This window comes from Euprymna scolopes, chromosome 10, assembly GCF_053919585.1.
Source record: "Euprymna scolopes isolate OS-2025 chromosome 10, ASM5391958v1, whole genome shotgun sequence".
Classification (NCBI taxonomy): Eukaryota; Metazoa; Mollusca; class Cephalopoda; order Sepiida; family Sepiolidae; genus Euprymna; species Euprymna scolopes.
In genome coordinates this window covers 132535547-132552761 of record NC_136491.1, presented here as the reverse complement: position 1 = coordinate 132552761, position 17215 = coordinate 132535547, and the positions used below count along the sequence as shown (strand labels likewise).

The following is a 17215-nucleotide window of genomic DNA, read 5'->3' as shown; positions in this document are numbered from 1 at the left end:
GATCCAAATGTACTTTTTTGTATGATATTAATTTAGTTAACTAATTATAGAAGGATCTGTTGTTTGCATTGATAAGATTAGGGTTATACAAGACACAAAAGAAAACATGTACAAATATTTTATTTTTGGTTGATGAATAATATCTAAAATTTATTAAAATTTATTCATTTTCTGATGGTCAATTGGGTCAGTCTTGATCAAAAAGGGTTCATTTCTGAGTATTAATATGTAGTAATTTGGAAAGAAAATGCAGATTCATTGAAGAGAAATCTGTTATATAAAGAGTTGTCTGTGTGAATGCGAAGCTAGAGAGGAATGGGTTGGGCAGAAGAGAAACAAGGGATTGAGAAGAGAGAAGAATAAAACTGAGGAGAGGGAAAGAGAAAGAGACAGGTAAAGAGAAGTGTTAATAGAAATCGTACAGTTTCCTGGAAAACGACAGATAACCCTGCGAGTAAGTATATGAATCAAAGTATTACTTACCCCCTTCGCGTCGGGTAATTTAACGCTTCCACCGCTTTGTTCACATAAATAATGGAAAAGGTTCTGAAAAACGAGTACAAAGGGTTAAAATGAGATAACTCATAAAATTCAAGTAGCTATACTTCAGTTTTCATTTTAAACAATCACAATGTGTATTTAAAAACTGTTTTGACTTAAAAATATAAGCTAAATCACTCTCCTACACACATTGAAATTCTTCAAGAACTAAGAGCAGATAACTCTAAGAGTTAACCGTATAGAACAAGAGATAGCTGAGCTTTCAAAAAATATGGTGCAAGGGAGATAACTCGTAAACTGCCAGCTATTGATATTTCAACATATTTAAATTACACTTAACGTGATAAAGGTATTTAGTTCTTTCCCACTGCAAAAACTGTGACACCAGGGTCGGAACGGGAATGTAAAGTCAGTGCCCTCGAGGAGGGGCACTCTGACCTGCAAAAGTGGTTGGCAGCCGCGTCGGCATTCCTTGTTAAAGGTGCCTCAGGCGATTAGCAATAAACTAACCCCTTCTCAAAAAGAGATAGCAAATCCTGGGAGCTTGGACCTCCTGGAACTTCACAGAACCAGCATTACACTGCAATCACCAGGAAAAAATTTAGTACAGGAATGATATAATCTCTGTTGATTTTGGAGACTAAGGATAAAAATCCCTATCAAGGACATCTTTTTATTTTTTTTTAATGATTTTTAACACGTTCATACATATAGTTTTTCTGTCAGGGTTATCATGAATTTATTAGATAAATTATATTCGTTTTTGTGAATAAATTTTTCCTCTATTATTAGTCATCATAGGCATTTTTGGAAGTTGGGTAAGTTCAAGACATACAGTTCAAGAACAAGATAGATTAGGTACATATAATGTTTGTAAAAAAGGGTTAAGAAAGAAATTTCATCATCTCACCTCATGAAGGCAAGTGTATTGTACGTGGTAAGGAGCAACTTTTTCTTCTCCTTTGATTTCCACGCTAATGTGTAAACGAATAGCACCAGACACAGCAGACTTATCGGTTCGTTTTTCTGAAAAAATAAATAAACATTTTAAGGAAAAAAAAAAATTGGCTTTTTTTTAAGTTCTACAATGACACTAATCTCCATTTTATATATTTTTTTATTTTCATCATTAAAAGTGATTTTATACTTTCGAACACTTCAATAAGTTTTTTAAAAAAATATTTTCTGATTTGGAAATTAGGAGCTGAGGTTTGGTAATCTGTATTATTTGGCAACTAAGAAAATCAATTTTTTATGAGTAACTGAGAAGGGATCATCTCACATTACTATCTTAAACAAAGAAAGATAATTTTATCAGCATAGTTAATGTCTATGATTTTCCATTAATCGCTTAAAATTGTTATAAAATGATTTTCTTTATAAAAATAAAACGACTTGATCAATTTACATAGTTTATATATATAAAATTTATATATAATTTTTTCATTCCATCATGGATATGTATATCAAAGATTTTTCTGTATTTTTTTCTTAATAATGGGGAATTCTGGACAACAACCGAATTTTATAAAAATAATATTGAATTGATACTCATTTTAATTATTATTTCAGCTTTTTAAAACTCCAGAGGTTTTTTTTATCTTCCTTCTGAGTTCGTACATAAACAGATATTGAATAAAATTAAGATTTAAACAAACAATTTGCATGTTCTCTCTTTATTATGTTAAGAAGAATATAAGTCAGCCATAAGACTTCATACTTCCACCTTACAACATAAGAATGGTTGGTACAAATACACTTTAACTCGCCAGAAGGTTTTTTTTTTTTATTTTTCATTTTCAGAAGAGTTATAATAGCGGAAACGGAAGACAATTTTGTGTAGTGGTTGTTTTTATCAAAGAGCCTCAGCCTCATACATCAAATTTGGAAAAAAAAATAGGAATTGAAATTCAGTCGAAATTTCAATTGTAACTGAACTAGTCAAGATCAAGGTAATGTAAGATGTGAGACTTCATTGGCTGCAATATAAGTAGTAAGTCGCTACAATGAACAGAACCAAAGTTACCACCAAAAGTATGGCTTTTACCTTTTCTATGAACTTAACTGCCAATCTAGATATTTTCAAACTGAATCAAATCTAAGACCATGACTGATATTTTGATCAAGTTTGGTGATAATTTGTCAAGTGATGTGGATGCTAGACTGTATACTAACATGGTGACTAAAACAATCTCCTTGGCAGCTGTGACAAGTGATTTCTTACCTAAATTATACCAAACATCCATCTCTCCACTGAGTGTTCGAACTTCAATGATTGTCTGCCCCAAGAAATCATCTGATTCCCGGGTCAGCTTTTGCCTCAATTTTGATTTAAGATCATTATCTTCATCCCTGAAAGAAAAGATAAAAATCAAAGATTAACTTTTCCCAATTAAAAAATAGATTTACTTGAAACAAACAAAAAAATTCTTAAGTATAAATAACAAAAAACATGCAGAAAGGCCCCAAATTAAAAGAAATACAGCAAAAATTTCAAAATAAAATAAATTTGCAGATTAGTACACCCACAAAATCCTCTTCTGCTAATGAAATTATATATTTTTTGTTGTTGTTGTTGTTTTTGTTCTTTTTAGGCGATTATGTGTAAACACCTTTAAGAACTTGGTGGTAGGAAGGAAAGAAATAATCAATTATTTTAGAATTCAGAGTGATCAGTTTTGCATAAATTTATTGTTAAAAGATCTCGCCATTCCTGGATCAATTTAACTTTTTTTATAAAGTTCGATAGTTACCTAATTTTTTTTTTGTCACTATGAAAGATCATTTGGGGGCGGGGGAATTAGCAAAAGGTGTTCACTTAACATAATACTGAAAAAAAAAAAAAAAAAGTTTAATATGAAAAAGTATATCAATTCTATACAAAAGGTAAATTTTGTGATTAAACAATTTCATCTAAGATAAAAATTCAATAATTTATATAATAAAATCTTTTGATTTAGGTTATCAATATATCTCTACTTACAAAATCAGTACTTGATTCTTATAATTAAAGTATGTTTTTTTTTCTTTGTACCCTATAAGTAGGTGTTCTTAGCAAGAAACAAAAAAGTAATTTGATTTTATTTGTTTGATAATTTTATCCGACCAGAATAATTTTCCAAATCACATCTTAAGAGAAAGGGAAGTAACTCACTTCCCTTTCAAAGTCGCCTGATACGTTTTTAAAATGAGAAGTTAATTGTACTAACAAAAAATACTTAAGGAAAAGGAGATTTAGCTCAAATGAAGAAATCATATTGGCATCTGACAGATTTTAAGGTCAAAGACAAATTCTTCAAAAACGGCATCAAATTATTAGAGAAGTGTTGGAATCAGTGTATGAACAAAATCAAATTTATCCTAGAAATGATTGCTTTATTAGGTATGTTCAGTAATGCATTATATTTCTTCTTTTTTTTTTTTTTAATGAACTTCATGCAATATTTCACTATGATCTTTGAATTAGTGAAGAAACAATTCCAATATTTTTCTTGATTTTGGTTTAATTACCGATTCCATAATTACTGACTTCAATTATTAAAAAATCTCTAAAGCTTTTTTTTCTTTTTAATTTTCATATTATTGTAAAAATCGATGTAATATATCCAAACATAAGCAACAGACTCATGGAAACAATACATGTTTATTATTTTTTCGTTACTACTAGCAATTGAAAATTAAGTTTTAAATAAAAACAAACAAAACATCAATTAAAAGGATCGCTTTTGGCATCAGAAGATAGGCTCATATTTTTTCCGTTACTTCAAAATCTTCTGATTTTTTCAATTGCTAATTATGATTTGGATTAATCACCGCAAAACTACTTTAAATATTTTTCTATGATTTTTAGTTGACAACCAAGAAAATATTTTCATTCATTAAGGCAAAGCAATAAAATAAAAAATGGAAAACAATAACAAGAATATTTATCAAACTCTAACCATGAAATTGTTAGAGAAGTATCAGAATCGGTGTATCACTCTAGAAAAGGACTATGTAAATGAATGAAGTCGAATTTTCTCTAAAAATTGTTTGATTAGGTTTGAATGATGTGTTACATTATTTTTTTTATATCAAACTTCATTATTTTTTACATTATTTTTTTTATATCAAACTTCATTATTTTTTACATTATTTTTTTTATATCAAACTTCATGCTATATTCAACCGTGATCTTCAAATACTTGTCATTTAATGATTTTTAAGTTAACCAAGAAAATAATTATTTTCATTCATGATAAAGCAATAAAATACAAAATTGGAAAACAAAATTTAAAAAAAAAAAAAGAAAAGAATATTTACCAAACTCTGACCTTGATTCTGTCTGAAGAATTATGACATTCACTAAAATTTTAAAAAAATCAGAAAATTAAATTTGCAAAGAAAATGTTTCCAAGAAAAAAAAACAATTGTTACTACTGCAATAGTAATTAAGTTAGCTCTGAAATAATATGAAATTTGCATTAATATAGTTAAGCATATTTTATGAACGGGAATGGCCTCTCTGCTAGTTGTAAATAAAAAAGTTTGACAATCATTATTCTTTTTTTCTTTATCTTTTCTTATGCTTGTAATCAATTCTTATAAAATACAAATATACAAGCTTAAAATAGAGGAAAGTTATCTCCCTTGCATCAATATGAACTACAAGGCCATAAAAATTAGGTGTACAAATGTAACGTAATGGTTTGTGTGCCTATTTACTATGCCTCCCCACGGGACAGAGTTAGACACCTGGGTCGTTTTTTAATGTGGAGAAAAGGTACAAAAATAAAAATTGTCTCAGTCGTGAAGGATTTCTCCTCCACCGAAAGAGAACAAGAAATAGAAGTGCAGCATCTGAAGAACAGATACTACACTTTGATCTTGTTTATATATTTTATTGCTTTTAAAATTTTGTAAATACAATTAAGTAAAAAAAACAAAAAATTTTCAAACAACAAAATTAGGCACAAGGCCCTACAAGAAATTGGGGAGGGGAAGGGTTCAGGGTCTTTGTGACTAAAGTGATTAAAAAGTAATAAATGTAGACTTTGGAGTCTTACTCTTGACTGGCAACATTTACCAAAATACCTCATTCACTCTATGGATCTTAAACTAACTAATAAATCCCCAGCATTTAAGAATCAAAACCATATTTACAATTTATAAACAGTTGTCTGTGTGTTTGTGTATGCATATTTTTTTTTTTTTTAATATATTAATTTTGTGTGTGTGTGTGTGTGTGCATGTGTGAAAAAATAAAGTTCAATTTCATTGGTAAATAAAAAAGTTTTTGAATTAAGAAAAGGATTGCTCGTGGAGAGGGGAAAGCTAATTAAAAGTGTTCATATCAAAAGCAAAAAATAAATCCTACTGGGTTGTTAGTGAGACCCCCCTGTACTGATCTAGGTGACTAGACCCCCCACTGTTTTCCGGGGAACCGAAAACAAGCAGGGCGATCCCTAATGGGGATTGGGGAAAATATCTTAATGGCAGTGGGAGAAAACAAAGCAACGGGTGGAGGGGGGTTGGAAGGTGACCTCTGAGAAGGGGAGTGACCGGGGATGTTGAAAAAGCAAGGATGTGGCACAAAGGGGATGGGCAGACTCAGAGGTTCTCTAGTACCAAAAAATAAAATCAGGAATAGGATCTCATTTATACCACCAGTCAAGAGTCTTCTTAAGTTTTTCTTAGCTAGAACCTAAGCGGGATGGGTTCCGAAGGCCCCAGCACCGCCCGTGCCATGCTTAAGGAGGGAACACGTATTGAAACTTGGCTCCTCGCCGGACGCACAAACTAGTGCTGTGCACCCACCTCTTGTCAAATTCCACTCTAGGCAACCTCCTCCAATCGCATCTGATCTTTACTTTAAGCAGATGTTTAAAGTAAACGATCAGATCCCGATCCGGAACAGATGTCCCTTCGCGGACCAACTTGAGGCGCGTGATCCAAATCATCATGCGCGCTACTGCCAGGATTGCCAGGACAACCATTCTTTCCTCCCTGGGGAACGGCGGCTCCATGTTGTACACAAAAAAAACCTTCGTCGAGATCGAGCGGACATTCGGCATTGATGCAAGCCGTTACCCCCTCGACGTACTCCAATAAGGGCTGGATCCGGCTGCAACTAAAAAACGCGTGCCCGATCGTTTCGGGCTCGCGTTCGTCACAGCGCGGACAGAAGCCGCTCGTATTTTCTTTATACTGGCAGAGTTCGTCGAGAAGGGGCAGCGCGTTACGGACCAGTCGCCAGGTGAGGGAAAATTCCGAGTTGTTCAGAATCTCCCGTCCCGGCACCCAACTCCAATGAGAACGGACAACCTCCATCGACCGTCCCATCCGCCTACAAAGTGGATCCTTCGCGGTCCCCTCCACTAGCTTCCGATATAGTTTCTTTCTTGGCTGATCGAGGACACTGGTCCCCGGCAAAGCTCTAAGAGCGGTCCGGCATTCGGAGAAGAACTTAGACTCCCCCCTCGGTCTACAACGACCTTCTACCGAAGGGTTGGGTTTGAGATTGGGAAACGAGTTCTCAACCACAGGGACCCAAGGAGCGTCTTCTTCAAGCGAACGACCCAGGAAAGCCAATCTCTCGGCATTTCTATGACACAAGAGACTGGGCTGACCCAGGCCTCCCTCGCTTGGCCTCTGGACACAGACCTCTCTGCAGACATAATGCTTATCATCATTCCACAATAGTGAATCGAGGTGCCCTTGCAAGTGGGTTAGTCGTTCTGCAGGGAGAGGAAGTACAGACAATCGGTAAAGGATGAGCGGAAAGACGTATGTAGCACACGCCTCCGCCCGACCCTTCAAGGACAATTTCCTTCTTGTCCCAAAGGCCAAGTGTGATTATCAAATTATAAAAAATCAAAGAAAGATAATCCCGATTCGTACTATACTTTCATTGAGAAGTAGCTTCCTTTTGTTTCCTTGGCCATCGCTAGTTTTATGAAACAAATACTCCATTTCAATTTATTTGTTCCTACACAAGGGCAGAGTGAGATATAAGATCGGTTTTTAATATGGGGAACATCAAGAAATTCTGGATTAGGACAAAATTTGATGTTTATTTAGAATTACATTTATTTAAAAAAAAAAATACAGAAAAATCAGTACTTCATTATTATTAGAGTGCAATTTAAAAATCTAAATATTCAATTCCAAGTGAAACCAATGATATCTACTTAATTGTCATGTTGCAATAATAAGCAAACCCAAAAATCTAGAAAAACAATTCAGTAGAAAATTAATTATTAATGAAAGTATTTTTAAAGAAAATGAATGAAAATTGAGTTCTGCTAAAAAAAAAAAAATAAATAAACAGGAGAGTTCGAATTGTAACAATTATTTTCTGAAAACTGAAAATCTTAGGTCAATTGTCTTTTAAAACTTTTCATTAATAATTTTGTACCTTATGGCTTTTCATAATTTTTGGATATATTCATTACTGCTACATGACAAGTAGATATCATTGGTTTTACTTGAAATTCAATCTTTCTATTTTCGCTGTAATAACAAAGCACAAAAACATATTTATGGTGTGCATACTCATCATGGAACGAAGACGTCATATTTCAAAAATTAAGTAAATTGATCAAGTAGTATTTTTTTTTTTTTTTACTAAGAAAATCAAATTATACAACTAAGCGAATGGTACTGTTTTTAGCAGCTATGATGAAATAAGGGGAGACAACTCAATTCGAAGTATATAGACAAAAATCAGCCTAATACTAAAAACAGTTTAGTATTTTTTAAAAATCGCTAAAAATCATTTTTTTTATTTTAATTAAAAAAAACTACTTGATAAAATTCCATCTGTTCTGTGATGAGTACATACATCATAAAGATTTTTTCTGTGTTTCTGTTTATTTTTGTTTTTTCCCAAAATAAGCACCTAAAATTCAAAATTGCCTCAGTCTAAAATGATTTCAATTTCATTGAGCAACACCGGAAAATCTGAAGTGTAACAAAAATGTTATTAGTTATAGAAAAAACTAAGTTCTCATATTTATTGTATGCAAAACAAAAGAGTTTCCAGTATTTCTCCATGAATTTCTCCATATCTAGATTAAATACATATTGTTGTGTTCAGAGAAATGGGATGTCATGATCATTGGATATGCATAGAAAAAGTCGACAAGCTCACTGTATTTTTTAAACACAATCTATTTGTGTCAGAAACATTAAATTAATTACAGACGATATCAAATGCCCGGCGATGCCTGTCATGTTGCTTTTTTTCTCTCCCCTGAGCTCTCTAATCTTTTTAAGAATTTATAAGGGGCGATAACTCTTACTATATTTAGAATTATCCCCCCCCCCCCCTATTATCGCTATAACATATGTCATTAGAAAATAAGAAACCAATATGATGTACTTACTATTTCTCTTCTGTAAGAAAGAAGAGGAAATAGGCCAGAGAAAAGGACTTTAGCTATGCTTCCCACCACAACCCAGGAAATTTCATCCACAAAGCAATAACTCTGAACAACTCCAAAGTTGGCAAAGACGCCCGGAAGGCCAGCTGAAGACATGGATACAAAGCTGATGTCAAACCTAGCTCCGGTCCACAGGTCTATGGTGTTCTCTCTTGATCCAGGGACTGCCTGCTCATCACTGTCTTGGTTGCTATGGACCATCATGATGAATGTGGCCAATTCATGTATACAATTGCATTTTAAATAATCTTCAACTTTTAATTTTCTTTTTTCTATTATTTGCTTTTCTATATCGAGAGGTCTCCATCCACGTTTTTGTGTCGGTATGACACGAATTTTCAACACCCATAACAAAAGATACAAGTAAAAACTAGTAAAATGAAAAAAAATAGTAAAATTCATAGTAATTTTTACTCGATATTGAAAAGTTTAAATCGCATATAAATATTCTTTATTTTACACTGAATAATAGTAAGTCTTACCTTTGGCTTGAAATATTATGAAAAAGACATATAGATAAGATACCCACAAAAACAATAATATTTGAAGCCGACAACACCTGAAAGAATTAACTTCTGGTTTAATATGAAGGTTGTTAACTATCAAAATTCTGTGCAAACAGATTATTGCGTCATTGGTCTTTTTTTTTTCTTTTGCATGGAGTTCACCACTTATCAAGGCCCAATGGCCACTAAGGGATAAGGGTTATTGTGTGTACAGTAATCAAAGGGATAGTGTAGCAATAGTATTGGAGAATTGGTGAGGTGTCATTACTTAGGGGGGGGCGGTTCATCAGGAATTTGTTTGTGTTGGACTTGAAGACATACAGGTTGAAGTCAGGAGGGAAACAGGCAAGTGGAACAGAGTTTCACAGGCGTGCACTTCTAAGAAAGAAGCTTTGTTCATGAAATCTACATTTTGATTTAGGCACAGATAGGGAGTGGGGAAAATTATTGACGGTGGTTTCAGCTAGTCGGGTGTTTTTTGAAAAAGATTAGCGAGGGGGGCCAGAGAATGGAGCTCAGACGAGCACCTGCCATGGAAATAACGATAGAAAAATGACAGGCTCGCTACGTCTCTTCTGTGGGAAAGAGGTTGCAAGGTAGAGAAAAGGGCATCCCCTCACTAAGCCACAAAGTCTATTTTGTACTCTGTCAAGGCAGGATAGGCTGTTTTTAGCAACTCCCGCCCATATGTGGCAGCAGTACTCCATCTTTGGACGTACTTGGCTCTTATATAGATAGAGAATTGCGTCATTAGTGAGATATCTTCTGGAGCGGTAGAAGGATCCCATCATTTTCCCAGCGACCTTGGCCACAGACTTGATGTATGTGTTCCATTTAAAATCAGGTGTAAAGGTCAAACCCAGAGCTTATCAAAACCTGAGGCCTCCCCTAGATGAGAGCCATCCATTTCAATTGATGCTAGATGGGGAGCAGAGCGTTTATGATGTAGAGATAGGAGCTTGGTCTTAGATGCATTAAAGGTAAACAGCCGCCTCTTTCCCCACTGTACAACACGCTCAAGATCAGAGGAGAGAGAATCAGAGAGAACATCATCATTTATGGCCTTTGATGTGTTGCCATAGATGGTCATATCATCAGCATAGATGTCAACGAAAGATTTTAGTATGTGTTTTGGGAGATCATTGATGTAGATCAGGAAGAGAGTTGGGCCCAGTATGGACCCCTGAGGGACTCCAGCATTAATACTGTGGGCCTCTGATTTCTTCCCATCAACCACTACTCTTATGAACCTATCTGAGAGAAATGACTTAATGATCGAGAAAACATTTCCAGTTATACCGTAGCTGGAAATCTTGTGTAGATCTTGCATAGCGGAAACCATATTGCATGTCACTAAGAAGGTTGTTTCTGTTGAGGTGGCTGACTACTTCTTTATTTAATATGGATTCCAACAAGTTACTCATGACACACAGGATACTTATTGGTCTGTACTGAGAGGGAGATGACCTTTCACCTGAATTCTTAAATACAGGGCATACTGATGAGGTTTTCCAGGGTGTTGGAAAGCACTTCTCCTTAAGGCAACGCTTAAACAGTTTTGTAAGTATGGAGGCAAGTTCTGGTTGGAGCTTTTTTAGCACTATAACTGGAATGGCGTCAGGGCCAGTAGCTTTACTATAATCATGATTCTTGATTAGCTTGGCGACTTCACGATATTTGTATGTTGCATAGCGTGTTGTTTATTATAGGATGAAATATTGGGAGTTGATGGCCTTTGTCCCATAGGGTAAAGTTAGCTGCAAAGTTCTTGGGAAATAGTCTGGCCTTGTCTAATGCTGACGAGATGACCTCAGGCCCATTGATGATAGTTGGGATAGAACGCACACTTCTTTTCAAGATCCTGTTTGCTATTTGTCAGAACTGGTGGGAACCAAGCCGCTGATCAGCTACTTTGGATTTAACAGACTGAGCATATAGCTCTCTTGCATTTTTATGACTCTTTTACAGTGGTTGCTGGCAATCCTGAAAGCAGCTTTAGTCTCAGTACATCTATTACGTTGGTAGCTATGGAAAAAGTGTGCGCGATGGCAGCAGCACATTCTAGGGAGAACCATGGCTGGCTGTTAGGTTTTTGTTGGAATATTTTGGATGATATGAATCGGTGTATGCCTACAATTAACTATTCAGTCAGGTCTGATACTATAGAGGACACATGCTTTTTAAACATGGAATGCAGAGGTAGGTCAGATATGAATGTACAGAAGCTATCCCAGTCAGCCATAGAGTATTGATATACAGTACGGTGGAGAGGTACGTCTGAAGACTTATTACATTTCATTTTTATCTTAACTGATATAACGGAGTGGTCGGAGGATCCCAGAGGAGATAGAACAGAACTTGAACATAGCTCAGGGGAAGTTGTGAGAAAAAGGTCTAAGCGGCTTGCATACTGACCGGTAGTATCGGGCACACGGGTGGGTTCGTGAACAATCTGAGTGAGGTCATAGGCAGTGGCAAAATCATGACAAAACCTCCCCTCATCATCGATTTTATTTGAGTGGGTCAGCCATTCCACATTATGGACATTGAAGTCACCGCAAATGTGAATGTTAGCCAAAGGATGAGTAGACAGGATGTGGTCAATTTTCTCAGATATGCTCTTAAAGATAGTAACCCCACTGTTGTGGGGGTGATAGAGAGCAAATATAAATGCAGTGGTGTAAGCTAGTGCAACCCAGAAGCACATATAAGGTAAATTAGGGTTTTCTCTGGAGATATCCCTACCACATGGAAAGCCATCTTTGATGTAGGCACATATTTCATGCCCATGGCGATCTTGGGGGTCAGATTTAAATGTTAAGTTAGAGTATCCTTTAATTATGAATTCATCTAGGGAAGTGGTTGGCCCTATGCCAGTTTCACTTAGAAAGAATATGTCCTGTTTCGTCTCCTGTAATTGTTTCAACCTCTGGAAGGTTGGAACGTAGACCCCTGATGTTGGAGAAGGAGACCTGGTAGTAGGGGTCTACGTTGGAGGATAGGGTTCTAGGTTTAATCGTGTTTTTTTTTTTTTTTTGAGATTTGTCAGGTTTTGGGATTTGTGGAGCAGGTCGGTAGACTTGGTTGGAGCAGGACAGAGAGGGAAAATAAAAGAAAAAGACAAGAAATTTTTTTTTTTTTTGGCAACTTTGATGCGGTCCCTTCCATAAGTACCTGATGTCTTTCTAGGGAGAATTTTAATTAAAAAGATATTGGGAAATGAATGCGAAGAATAATCATTCGATTCATATGAAACGAATGAATGATGCTTAACTACAAGGAGGTGACATTAGCTCAGTGGTTAATGGTACAGAGTGACAACCTAGACATGCCGAGTTCAAATCCAAGTCATTCCATGGAAAAACTGTCACTTAACCTTCATAAATACCCGATATTGTTCTAGAAAGAATTCTTTATAGAAAGATACTAGGGAAATGAATGCCAACAAAATTACCATCAGATAAATTTTTTTAATTACAATACAGCTTTAACGATTGGGCGATTTTAGGAAGTTTCAAAGATTAAAAGAATGATTAATAGCAATGACTGTAATATAAAGAGCAAAATGCTGACAATCAAGATTACAAGTGTTGAAATGATAGTGGTCATGTGCTGACCTTAAACTAATTAATATTGCTGTGCACTGTATAAAAAAAAAAAGAAAGGGACTTACAAATAGAATTTTTCCGTCCAAACAGGATTTAGGTCTTGAGGCACTGTCTTTGTTCGTTTTTTCACTTTCCCCACCTGCACTGTGACGTAAGGGTCACTAGTTCCAGTTTTATCTTTACCTATAAGGCCCTGAGCAGAAATGACTGCAGAAAAAAAACAAAAGCAATTCACAAAGGTTTTAAAACAAAAACAAAAGAAAGGAATAATAAAAGTAGAAACATATCAATAATATTCAGAAATAACAATGAAGAATATATCAGGCTGTAATAAAAGTTTTGTTTGTTTTAAAAAATAAATTGAATTAACAAAAACACGTATCAGATTTATTTAATTATAAAATGAAGTCACTATACTCTGGTGTAATTTCATACAAATGTGCATGTGTAAGTATATATATATATATATATATATATAAAAGGATTCTTTCTTTTATGCATGTTTCATTAAATAATATAGACAATTTCTGTCTACATATTTTGGTTCTGATCTTTTCCAGGCATTTGAGAATATTCTCACTGTTAGTCAAATTTATTTTGTTAATATTTGTGTTTTTTTTTTTGTTTTTTGCTTTAATTATATAAATTTAAATTACTCCAAAAGGAGGTGATGGTGTTCAAATGGTTAACGATACAGACTGATGGCCTGGGTGCTCCAAGTTTGAATCCAGATCATTCCACAAAAATCACTTTCAGTTAGAATGTTGGCAAACTTCTCATGGTTCCTCACATAAGTACACAATGTCTTTCTAGAAAGAACTGACCAGAAAATTATTGGGGGATACCAATCCCAACAATAAAATCTTTGGATTTATTCGATACGATGATGAATAACAGCAATAATATTCTTAAAAGTAAGATAGAACCTATTAATATACTTAATAACATGTGATTTACTAAGGGGGGAAAACAATCACATCTATATTTATCCTAAAATTTTTACTGTTAGCCATACTTGATGATGGATGAAGACGGACCTGAAAATACTCAGGTAAAAGTGACTTTGGCAATTACTTCAGTTAGTTCTGCCTAAAACAAGAAAATTAATAAGAAAATTAGAAAGAATCAGAACCAAAATATGTGCACAGGAATTGTATTTTTGTGTATGATTATACATATCTATATATATATATATATATATATATAAACAATTATTTTAAGAAATTTTTAAGATTACACAGAAAATGAGTTTAAGCTCAAAAGTATCTGTTCTGATGCTTCACTTGACCTTTTCTGTCCTCGATTAGTGGATGAGAAATCCTTCATGACTGAGACAATTTTAATTTTTGTTTCTATCCAGAGTGCCCCTTTCTGGGGAGCTGGATTTTCCCCACATTAAAATCTGGCCTTGTGTTTAACTCTGCCCTTATGGGGAGGCAAGTAAATAGGAACAATATATAAATATATCACAATAAAAACTAAAGTTAATATAAGGAAATATAATCGGAGTTTGTTTATTTATTTTTTATATTTTTTTAGAATTTTATTGTACCTCTAAAATAACTGTTCTGTCCACAATATAATCACATACTTTCCTTGCAGGAGCATTGATCCAATATGTTTTATGATTTTTAAAATTTTCTTGGAAAATGAACTAAGAAAAAGGTTTAGAAAAATTAAAATTAAAGGGGAATATTCTTTTTAATATTATTAACAATATTTTGAAATATTCATCTTTTGTGATTGGAAAATTGAGTTTATTATTGCATATAATCAATTGAACACAAATTTGCTTTTTAATTATGAACAAGAAACAGAAGTACAATAAAATGTTTTAAACAGAAAACTTTGATTACATTTACTTTATATATATGTATTATATAAAATCCAATATGGCGATGTAGACATTGTTCACATATATTTTGAATTCAATTTTGCTTAAACACACCAATAAGTTTATTTTTATTCATGTTTTTGCAGACTTTACATATATCCATTTCCTTTTTATCTTTTTCTTCTCCAAATTCTTTGATTTCATATAATAAAGTTTTGCCTGTGTTTTTAGGAATATCCATTCTTTTTTGAAGAGTTGTTTAGTGGTTTTTTGCTATTCAATGAAACATGTGGGAGACATACTATAAGGAAAATTCAAGCCTTTTCAAAAAAAAAAAAAAAAAAAAATGAAAAAAAATTATTAGTGCAAATTAATTCCATCTTTTTGTTTTTGAAATAATAATTGTATTGAAAATTTGAATGCCTACTAGAGAAAACTTACATGCCTACTAGATACGATCCTCACATCAAAAATCTCTCTGTACAAGGATTTGTCAGGACAATGAGCATGAGGATATTTTTCCTTACAAATAAACCCTGACTAAATATTCAAAATCACATAGCATTCATGGCCCAAATAATATCTCCTCGGTACCCTGACTTTGACAAGGAATGGTGCGCCTTCTGCAAGTGATATTACCTCATGTAGCAACACAAAGCTGGATACTCCACCAGACTAAATGAATTATGTTAGCAAATTTATAAGGATAAATTATCTTTGAGGTATTTTGTTGAAAAAATTTTTTACGTAAATTTTCATTCACAATTTTCATTTATGCTTCTTATGTTAAGCTCTGCTTCCTATTGCCATCGTATTGAGCATCTTTTTTTTTTTTTTATTTGGTTCAGATTAATATAAATATTAATATTTATATTAGATTGAAGTTTCCATTTGCTTTTGTCTAGTAAACTTTTCTTATCTACTGCCTAATTGGTGTATGTGTGTATATATATAATTTATCCATCACAAGGAGAGCGGAAGCAATTGTCCTGAAACATGATCACTTTCATGATTTAAAGATACTTGTACAATACAAGATTTCAAAAAAATGTATTTTAGATAAAAACATGATTACATACTTATGTGCCATGTAGAAATTAGTAAAATAAATTAAAATCCAAATTTTTCGAATTATAGAGTTTTATAGCTTTAGTTAATGTTAAAGACTTCTTAAAATTGACAAAATATTAGTACCCATCATTTTAAAATAAAAAAATAATTTCTATGTCTTTTGAAAAAAGATAGTTCTAGCATATCTTCTACTTTATCATTTTTTGGAATTTTTACTAAGTTCGGCATGTTATATAAGTACATAATCACGTTTTTACTTAAAATGTTTTGTTTTTTTTTAAATCAAGTAATATGAAAAAAATGTAAAATAAATAAAAATGCAAACCAAAAACAAAAAAGTACAAAAAAGAGAACAATAAAACAAATAAAAAAGAAAAAACGAAAAATAAAAAAGAATAAAGAAAATAGGTGTTACTCTACAATAAATCTGCTGTGAGAATAATGCTTTATTATATTTTACATTGTTAAATTTTCCATATAGATAACTCAATAGCAGTAAATTCTTATCTCAAATTAAAAAATCTTAAAATTATATAGAAGACAATACAATGCATAGGTGTAATGGATCAACACAAACTAAAGTAAATTAAGAAATAACGATGGGATGTGCTATGCAGATTCACTTTTTATTAATACAATGAACATGTATATTTTCTTTTAGACTTTTATCATTGTGTCAGTATTATCTGATGGAACTTTCCTATCATATGATATTTCAGGAAAATTTCTTCTTCAGATATGTTAAACTTTAGTTAAAACTAGCAGTGGGGTGGGGGTGGGGGTCCTGGCTTTGCCCGGTCATAAAATATGCTTAAATATATTTTAATTTGTCCAGATTTCATATATATTATTATAGAGTCATGATTTCAAAAGTAAAATAAAAGATATTTGGGTGCCATCAGCTAGAATTAAAACTGAAAGCAAAACTGTAGCACTGTACCAATGTGACGTACATATAAACTGATTAAAAATAAAAAAAAATAAAAATGAATGTATAAAATATATAACGATTTTTTTCAATTTTGACCCCTTAAAAACTATTCTAATCAGCTAAATGCCCATAAAAGAATGGTCCATAAAAATCCAATCATTTGAGGCCCCTAATGCTGCTCTGCGACTTTTAGTTTCGGAAGCGATAGAGTTAAAAATAATATGGAAACAGACAAACAGATATATAGTCTTTTATATATTAGATGTTCATAGCTTGTTCCACCACTGTCTGCTTTGATTTGCTTCAGTTTGTGTCTATCCATTACACCTTTCCATTGTATT

At 33.2% G+C, this 17215-nt stretch overlaps 1 protein-coding gene across 1 annotated transcript in view; it reads right to left on the bottom strand.

Moving 5' to 3' along the window:
- Positions 1 to 17215, bottom strand: part of LOC145286274 (protein unc-13 homolog B-like) — a 597427-nt gene that overhangs the window by 108076 nt on the left and 472136 nt on the right. The window contains exons 25-29 of the mRNA XM_080135112.1: positions 13104 to 13245; positions 4804 to 4845; positions 2726 to 2853; positions 1412 to 1527; positions 484 to 546 (exon numbers count right to left, since the gene is read on the bottom strand). Of these exons, the coding sequence (XP_079991238.1) occupies positions 484 to 546; positions 1412 to 1527; positions 2726 to 2853; positions 4804 to 4845; positions 13104 to 13245 (491 nt within the window). The remainder of the gene's footprint in view (positions 1 to 483; positions 547 to 1411; positions 1528 to 2725; positions 2854 to 4803; positions 4846 to 13103; positions 13246 to 17215) is intronic.